Source organism: Neomonachus schauinslandi, chromosome 1 (assembly GCF_002201575.2).
Source record: "Neomonachus schauinslandi chromosome 1, ASM220157v2, whole genome shotgun sequence".
NCBI lineage: Eukaryota > Metazoa > Chordata > Mammalia > Carnivora > Phocidae > Neomonachus > Neomonachus schauinslandi.
This window is the reverse complement of record NC_058403.1, coordinates 128,795,978-128,805,633: the sequence shown is the minus strand read 5'-3', so window position 1 is coordinate 128,805,633 and position 9,656 is coordinate 128,795,978. Positions and strand designations below refer to the sequence as shown.

The following is a 9,656-nucleotide window of genomic DNA, read 5'->3' as shown; positions in this document are numbered from 1 at the left end:
AGGTAGATGCTGGTGGATAATGAGGAAATCTGTCTGCCCTTTGAGGACTGCTTCTAGTGAACATTTGAGACCTGGCTGCCTTTTCATCAGCTCTTCAGTAGCTACTTACCTCAGTGTCCAAAAGAGAAAATTCTGACATGTTAATTTTAATGTGGGCATTTGATCCAGTGCTTGAGATAAATATAACCCCGTGGAGTACAGAGAAGGTTTAATGGGAAATGGTTGGCATTCTTTCTTGGTAAAGGCATGGGGAAAGGAGAGAGAGACAGGAGAGAGGGAGAGGGGGAGAGGGAGGGGGGGAGAGAGAGAGAGAGAGGCGCAAACAGCAGTGAGGAAGACAAAGACAGAGATAAGCAAGGCTTCACGGCAGCCTTGCCTTGAGAACTTGACACTTGCCAGACCCCAGCCAGCATGGTTGTCCTGAATCCAGTGACTTTGGGAATTTATCTTCAGCTTTCCTTCCGCTTTATCGTGTCTCAGCCTGCTTTCATCAACAGCGTCCTCCCCATTTCAGCAGGTAAATGATGACCACAACTTTCCTCTCTTCCATCTGTCGGGGGCAGGGGGAGGAAGGAAGATTGTTTTGCAATGTGCCCTGATATTTTCCCCATTCTGCTGTCGGAGGAGGGAGGCTGGAGGGAGACAGCCACCCCAGCAGCTTCCTGTCACCCGAGCTGTCTCTGAAGCTCCCTCTGTCCTTGTTCCAAATAGCCCCCACCCAGCTGCTCAAAGCCAGAGACCCTTTTAAAAATGACTCTGCCTCTCCCACTTCTCCCCATTTGCTGCATGATTTCATTTTGACTGGGAATTGTAGCGAGCTTAAGAAAGGCACAGAGGAGTACAAGTGAGAGAGAAAGGAGTCCCAGACGTTTCTATGAATACATCCCTGACCCCTTCCAGAGGGGGCTTGTTGCAAGGGGGATGTTGTGGAGCAAACACCCCTCTGCTGAGCTCGGGCAGTGTGCACCGCCAGGACCATCCCACTAGACGAAAGGGGAGTCCAGTGATGCTCCCATGGGTCAGGGCCCTTTGGAGGGATCTAGCAAGAACCACTGATCCTCCAGCCCAGTCTGCTTTCCTGTTGTGCTTTCTTCCTATGGTGAGACTTCTATCTAAATAAGGCAGCTGGAGGTCCTGGGAGATGGGAGCTTCCTGGGGAGAGGTGTAGGCTTCCAGAGTGATAGCCTGGCCTGGGGTGGGCTGTGTCTATCGGGCGTAGGGCTGGGTGATTTGGGGGCAGGGGGCTTTTTATGCCAGCCTGCCAGACTTCTCTGAGGGCACCAGGCACCAGGTTGCCCTTGTCTCGTCTGACCCAGAGCAGGGGAAGTATTGTGTTACTGGCAGGGCCTATTTAAACCTTTCTGAGGAAACTCAAATGTTTCTGGAGGGCTTGAGGGAGGCAGGCAGACCCCAGGCTTGCTGCCTGTCCCCACATAGCCCCCCCCCCTTCACCCCTGCCCCCCCCGGCTTCCCCCCCCCCCCCCCAGCAAAAGCAGTTTCAGTCATGCCCTCCAACTTGAGGCTCATACATACTTTCATGGAGGCAGAAATCTCACTCTCATGGCCTTTGCTGAAAACGCAGGTTCTCAGAGAGGACATACTTCTGAATCCTGTCCCCAACCTCTCTCTGTTCCTAAGCACAGTGTAGCAGCATGCTGTGCTCCCAGCACTGCCAGTGTCTGAGGGCCCTGAGGAAGTGACTCGGAGAAGGGCTGATCACAAAGGTGTGAGGAGCTGAAGGAGAGGGCGTGGGGTGGGGCGATTGGGGGAGAATATTGGGGAGTGAGGAGTAGGCAGGAAAGGTGAATGGTTGTGTCACCAGGGCTGTGTGACAGTATGCCCCCACAAATTCCACATGAGAACACCACACTTCTTCTGGGAGCTAGTGGGTCATTATTCTTCTACTTGATGGGGAAGCTTGGTAGTTAATTTGGTCTAAATCAGTGGGCTCTTAACCTCATTTGGGCTACAGAGTCCTTTGAGAATCTGCTGAAGGCTCAGGACTTAAGGAAACTCTGTCTTCTAGTTCTAGCTCTGCCTCTGGTGGGCTCTGACTTCTGGGAGACCGTCAGTGTTAGACTATAAGCACTATGTGGGCAGGGACTGTCTTATACATTATCACTGTTTCCCCAGGGTCAGAATAATGCCTGGCATGCAGTAGGTGCTCGGTAAATGTTTGATGAATGAATGAGTGAATGAAAGAATAATAACTTTTCTCATCTGTAGATTGGGGCTTGCCTTCATTTTGTATCACATAATTTAGATAGAGCCAAATGGCTACTAAGTTCTGAAAGCTAGAGAGAAAAGAACCTCTGATTTTTTTCCCCCAAACTCTTTGCCCTAGAGAGACCCCCGGTACAGCTTAGACATCTCTTAGGTCAGACTTTGTATAGATTGTAGCAGTCAGGGTAACAGCAGGAAAAGAAGCACTTCAGATGAAAAGACCTGAATGAAGGGACCACTTTAGAGGTGTGAGTGGGGTTAAGGGAACCGACAAGGAAAGTTGAGGAATTAGCAACCTTGGGAAGTCTTTACCACTCTTGTGCTTGAAAAGGCAAGAGGAAGAAATGGGGAAATTGATGCCAAGAAGATTTGGAACCTTAGAGGAGGGGCCAGTGAGCTGGAGCTATGACCACAGAGGGACTCAAAGAAGGGAGAAAGTAGAGAAGAAATACCCCAACCTCTGTCCTTCAGTCCAACCACCTCTTGGCAGTGCCTTCCATTGGCCAAAGCCAGAGGGTAGGGGAGCCTCTGGATGCAGTCCATGGGGGTCAGCTTCTGAGGTACAGAGTGAGGGGGAGGGGTGGGAATGTGGAATCACTAGCCCACACAGCCACTGGCCCTTCCTGAGGAACTTCTAAATCCAGATCTTCTGCTTGTGAATGTGGTCCTCCTTAGGCATTTGGTAAAACAATGGCGTAGACTTAGGGGGAATCACTAAGGAGGTAACAGCTCAGTAGAGCAAAAAATACCTGCTTTCCTCTGTAGAGTCTCTTAGCTTTGTTCCCTCATTTCGTTGCCATGGCTTCTTCATAGCACAGTTCAGAAATAAACTTATGCCCTGAAATGGCAACTGTTCTGTGACACAGGACAACTTTAATCCTTTGAAAATATTTTCCAATAATTTGAGGTGAAATACTCTATGTTCAGAAGCTTATAAATTTTTACTCTCAAAGAAGACAAGCCCAGTGCTCATAGAAATCAGGGCGACCCGCCATACCCTACTGAGTGCCTACTGTGTGCCTGGCCCTATGCTAAGGACTACAGAGGACACAGAGATGAGTCGGATCCTGCCTCTGCCCTGGGGAATCTGTGGTCATCTGCTGCTGAAACACAGGCAGCATGTGCTAATTGGCCCAGGGAGGGCATGATGGAGGAAGGGCTCTTACAGGCTTGTAGAGCAGTACTTTCCCTCATAGCTGAGCCAGTCCTTCACTCTCTTCAGGAAGGACTGGATTCTAGCAACTCCAGACACACAGCACCAGCTATCTAGGTCAGAGGTTCATTACCTGGCAACCTCCACTGCCGGGTCCTACAGGAGAACCACAGAAGGGAGCAAAAAGCCTCAAAGAGGCCAAGAGTGATGATAGAAATCCCAGCACTAAAGCACATGCATTTGATATACAGGAAACCAGCTCAGGCCCTTACTCCAAATCTACTAACTGTTACTTTAGACAGCATTCTAGCAGACTTGCATAGCAGGTTTCTAGAAGGGTGGTAAATTAGGTGCGGCACATTAGACTGGGAAGGGTGAGTTCCTGCTTACAATGGACACCATGACCACGACAACAACAAAAAACAGCTGACAAAACTGATTATAAGAAAAATGACAAGCAGAGAATAGTTCTGAGATCAAAAAGAATAGTAGACTGGAATTATTTTGGAATTATTTCTAGAGCCCCTGTTCTGTAGGTAACACCATTGACTTACAGCACATTAATTGTTTTTCACTATATGAGCATGAATGAGCCAGTGAAGACTGAATAGTGTGCACTTAATTTTGCTTAAGAAGGCAGATAAGTGTCAGCTATATTTTAGAATGATTTCTACTGAACATGGCCCTAATATTTAAAATCTCTGGAGCTGTAACTTTGGTATTGTTTTAACTATCGCTGAGTAATGAACCATCCTAACACTCAGTGGCTTAAACAACAATCATTTATCATTGAAGTTCATGTGTTTGTGGGCCAACTATGGTCAGCTGATCTAGCCTGGGTTTGGCAGGCCCTGGCTGGGCTCACTATGGGTCTGTGGATTGACTCAGCTCCAAGATCCATTCACAGATGTAGCTCAGCGGTTGTACAATTTCTAGAATGTGGTGGCACAGACCCAAGGACAATATTTATAGAAGGGCAGACCTTCCACACACTTTGATTTATATAATTCTCACAGCACCTTTGGGATGCGTGTGGCATGACTCCCACTTTTCAGCTGAGGAAATGAGGGCTCAGAGAGGTTAAGTGACTTACTCAAGATCACAGAGCTAACATAAAATGGGGAGATCTGGAGACTGGAATCCTACCCTCTGACTTTAAGTCCAGGGCTTTTACCAAGGTAGACCAATGTCCATGGACAAATAGTGATATTAATTTTTCAGGTCCTGCAGACTACCTTCCTGTCCTTCAGAAACTCTCCTCTAAATTCTTTATTCCCTGTTCCCTCCTACCTTCTCCTCGGCATTTCAACGCCCAAAGCTCTTAGCAAAAGATTGAAGATTACCTTATACTAAAGTGTGTAGGACCAGCCAGGGTACTACTTTATCTCTCTTTTGAAGGTATTTGCATTTTAATGGGCACTTAAACTAAAGGATGCTCTAATAAAATGAGCTTCAACCAAGGTACTGTGGGGGAGGAGACCTCCTGGAACCAGGGGAATACCACTACCCAGACATTCTCTTCAGACACTCTGAGCCAACCTACCCTAGGCCCACCACAGAGACATGTGCCTTCCCTTTTCTAATACAGGGTTTCCCAGCTAGGCAGGAGCTCCCCAGATGATGTTTGGGTCTAAGCCTCACAGACCAGATGATGAGAAGACCCAAATGTAGTCCGATAGAATGAGATCATGTGGAAAGATGTGAATACTGTCTGGGCACCAGAATCTTCTGTTGGCTGCTGAGATATGAGCCAGAGCAGGGGTTTTGTGGCCAAAAAGACCTGATGTCCAGCTCTGCACTCCCCTGCCTGGAAGCCAGCCAGGTCACCACTTGGGAACCATTCATGTTCTGGACAGTAGATTATGGGCCATTTATTTGTGTCTGATCCTGATCAGCCACTGTTTAATGTTCCATAATGCACTTCTAGCCATCTCCTCTGATTTAGCTTTTCCTATTTCCTCTGCATAATCCAATCAGAGAGGGCTCTTAAATTAGAGGGCTCTCCATGGGGGCCGGCCTCCTGCTTGGCCTCCTCCCAAGCCTCTGAATAAAGCCGTGGGTTCAGCTGCAGCTCAGATAGAGAGAGCTGGGTGTGAGATGGGAGGCTGTCCCTTCTGATATCCAGGGCCGGACCTCTGCGTCACCATCCACCACACTCACTCCTGCTTCCCCCAGATTTACAACCACACAAAAACAGCATAGCTCCAGAATGAATAGAAAGCCCTTGGGCTTCAGTGAGTCACCAAATAAGCTGGCGTCCCATCTTCTTGAAATGTAGTTCACATTGTAAGCACCTACTCGTATTACTCTTTAATTAGTACGAATTAGCCCCCAACCTCTTGTTTTGCAAACCATTTTCACAGCTACGTTTGTATTTGCTCTTCACAGTAGTCCATACTGGGGGTGGGGAGTCCTGGGTTTGAATCCTGATCGAGTTGGTCATGAGCTAGGTGATTGCAGGGAAGTCACTTCACTGCAGTGAGCTTCAAATCCCTCACCTGTCAAATGGGTGTCAAAGTCTGTCTCACAGAATGGCTAGAAATATTCATTCAACAAACACTTAGTAAGTGCCATCTGTGTATCTGGAACTGGGATGCAGCCGTGAGCAAACAAGCAGATGGGCCCCTGTGGAGTCCTGTGATCACCCTGAGAAGAACTTGGCCAGGCCAGCCAGCTGGGCCCCAGGGGGGAATAAAAGACATCTGCCACACAGATGGAGCTCACAGAGCAGCCCAAGGACCAAAGCCAGGCTCCATGTTTGGCTATGTTCACACTTCTTGTGGTAGATGTTGTAGTGCTTTAAAAAAAGAGGAATTTTTTCATTGCCTTAGTTGCTAACATTTAAAATAGAGTGATTTAACAATTTAAAAAAAATGCTTCTGATGTCTCTTAAAAAACAACAACAGACTCTTGATAAGTGGGGCAACCTGGCAGTCCTGACCCACAAGCCATATTCTGATATGACAAGGACTGTTTGGAATGCAGTGCTGGCTGACTGCTCAGTCCCAGCTCCTCAGATCCCTACTGTGCCCTCTTGTCTTACGCCTGGTCTACCTTCCTTAACACGTGTACCTATCTAGCCCTATCTGGACATGTGACTTTTTGGAGTCTGGGGCCAGAACCCCTGCTGGCCTGGACTCTGCCTCCTCCTCCTTTAGAAGCCTCGGGTTATTTTTCCAGAATTCCCAAGCTCTGCAGAGTTCAGTTTGAACATCAATGTTTTAGATCAGCGATTCTCAAACTATAGCGCTGGTTCTCAGCCCTGGCTAGACCTTAGAATCACTTGGGATGTTTTACAGAAGCCCAGTGACCAGGCTGAACAAACCAATTAAATCATTCTCTGGGGCATGTGCTCTGGCACTGACGGTGTTTAAAGCTCTCCAGGCGGTCTAATGGCTAGCTGTGGTTAACCACCAAACTGTAGCCAGCGTCAGCATCACCTGCAGGGCTCGCTGAAACCCGGACCACTGGACCCCACCTCTGGAATTTCTGAGTCTGTAGCTCTGGGGTCGGGCCCAAGCGTTTGCTTTTCTACTAAGATCCCAGGTGCTGCTGATGCTACGGGTCCAGGGACCACACTTTGAGAATCACTGCCCACGTTTGCCCCGGAGCCACTGTGTTAGTTTCCTGTGGCCACTGGAACGAACCGAACCGCCCCAAAGACAGTGCCTTAAACATTTATTCTCTTACAGTTCTGGAGGTCAGAACTCAAGGTGTTGGCAAGGCTGTGCTTCCTTCATAGGCTTTCCGGCAAAACGTCTTGTCTTTTCTAGTTAAGCTATATTCGTTGCAGTCTTTGGTTCCTGGCCCCTTTCTCCATCTTCAAAACCAGTAGCATAGCATCTTAACTTCAGTGGTCATATTGCCTTCTTCTGTGTCAAGTCTTCTTCTGCCCCCCTCTCTCTCTTTCTTTTTTTTTTTAAAGATTTAATTTAATTAATTAATTAATTTATTTATTTAGAGAGAGAGAGAGCACATGAGCAGAGGGAGGGCCAGAGGGAGAGGGAGAGAGAGAATCTTAAGCAGGCTCCACACACAGCACAGAGCTGGACTCAGGGCTCGATCTCACGACCCTGAGATCATGACCTGAGCCGAAATTAAGAGTCAGATGCTTACCCAACTGAGCCACCCAGGCATCCCCTTCTGCCTCTCTCTTAAAAGGCCACTTGTGATCACATTTAAGGCCCACCGAGTTGATCTCCCCATCGTAAACTTCTTAATCTCATCCCATCTGCAGAGTTCCTTTTGCCACATATAAAGTAACGTTTACAGGCTCTAGGGATTGGTCTGGACCTCTTTGGGGGGCTGTTATTCAGTCTCCATAGTTAACATTTCACTGGGGAAAGTGTCCCATGACTATTCTTTCTGTGGCATCAGAATCAAAGGCACAGGCATGTGTACTGTCTTCATTTGGGTTCCTTCCTAGAGCAGACCCTGAGACGAGGATTTGGGTGTCAGTAGTTTATTTAGGCGGTGATCCCATTAGGGCATGGGGAAGTGAGATAGGGAAGGGCAGGCAGTCAGCATAGAGGGAGCTCATGAGCAGATTGCTGCTGTGGGCGTCTGGGGTTCAGTTCTCCTGGGGGGAACAGGAGAGACAGGGAGACAGAGGACTGGGATATTTACCCACCTCCTAGGGACATGCTTGCCCCAAGCAACTTTCACAGCTGGTGAAGCCCTCTGGCATAGTCACAGGTGTTTCGGGTAGGAGCTAGAAGCCCGTAGGGCCTGACGGTTGCTGGGGCATCTGGGCAGGGAAGCAGCTGCGTCCACCATTGATCTTTTAAGAGAGCTATACTCATATGGCTATCTTGCATTGAGCACTTTCTCTTTGCTAGGCTCTTTACATATATGACTTCTAATCTTCACAACAATTTCACAAGCCAGTAGTACCCCCATTTTACCAAAGAGGAAAGTAACATTCAAGAAGGTGCAATCACTTGGCTGAGGTCACACAGTGCCAGGGTCAAAATTCCAAATCAAAACTTACTGACCCCCAAACCATTGTAGAGGCAGAATATTCTGGTGGTTAGTGGTAGGGCCTCTGGTGTCATGCTGCCAGGGTTCAAACCTTGTGTTTTCTTTAGCTTTGTGATGTTGGGCAAACAAATTGCTCTTTCTGTGGCTCAGATTCCCCATCTGTAAAATGTGGCTAAAAGCAGGATTTAACTCACAGAGGAGTTGTGAAGATGAAGTGGGCTAATTATGAATGTAAGGTACTTAAAATAGTGCCTGGTGTATAATGTGTCATTATTTCTGTCATTATTTCCAGAACCTCACAGTGTCTGTACACATGCCTAGAGGTCATGGTTTCCCCTAGGATGCATTTGTGTTAAAGGCAAAAATTTAAATACAACCCACACGATAACTTATTGCTTAAAATATCCAGTGAGTTAAGACAAAAAGAGGGGCTCAGCTATTTTCCATTTTGCATTTGTGAACTAGTCCCTAAAGCAGGAACATGTTGACCAGGGAAGAAGACTATTCTCGTGGTGACCGGCTTTCCCAGCTGGCTTTAAAAATACTCCTGGCCCTGTTCCATCTCCCAGCCCAGGAGCATTTAGCTCCATTCAAGCCCACACTTATGTCTCCACAGCAACCAACATAAGCACAAGCGTGAGGCGTGTGTTGGCAGCTGGCAACAGCTGAAGGAGAGGCCTCATGGCCGCTGAGGGCTTTGCACCGTAAACCAGCTGGGGGCTGAAAAAAGAGAGGAAAGCAAAGAAGGAAACATGAATGTGAGTTGGACAGTCTACTTCCCTCCCAGGCCTGCCCACTCCTTTCCCCACTCATCCTGCCCTGCTGCTCACCTGGCCTTCTTGGTATCTTTCTGAGAAGTCTGGGGAAAGCCCCGGGAGCTTTCCTGCTACAGCTCTAGTTCTCTCTGGGGACACATGCTCCAGGAGGGAAATTCCAGTGGTCTCAGGCCTAACATGGGGCTTCTCAGGGACCCAGGAGGTGGGGGATGGGGTGACGATGGCCATCCTACCCATAGAGACCTAGATGGGTCTGGGGCTTTCTTACTTTACTGTGCCTGGGGGCTTGTTCAAATGTTTCAACTTGTCCCCTATGGGAAGTTCCTGTGGGGTGGATCATTATTGAAAGTTAGAACTGGGCTGCCCTTTTGTGCCCAAACAGAACCGGTTCGGTTTCTGAGGTCATCCATACTGGGGTGGACCTCATGGAGTAGACCCGAAAAGGCTTCCAAATTCTCTGTGGTCATTCAGAAACCAAATTCCGAACCGTTGAGATTAGTGTTCAGGATTTGGGAGGCTCCAAG

The 9,656-nt window shown here is 48.2% G+C and overlaps 1 protein-coding gene across 2 annotated transcripts in view; it reads left to right on the top strand.

The window, feature by feature from the left end:
• Window positions 1-411: 411 nt before the first annotated feature.
• COLQ (collagen like tail subunit of asymmetric acetylcholinesterase) overlaps window positions 412-9,656 on the top strand; it is a 55,399-nt gene continuing 46,154 nt past the window's right edge. For both annotated transcript variants that reach the window (XM_044915682.1, XM_021678710.2), the window contains exon 1: window positions 412-517. In XM_044915682.1, coding sequence (XP_044771617.1) covers window positions 412-517 — 106 coding nt within the window. The remainder of the gene's footprint in view (window positions 518-9,656) is intronic.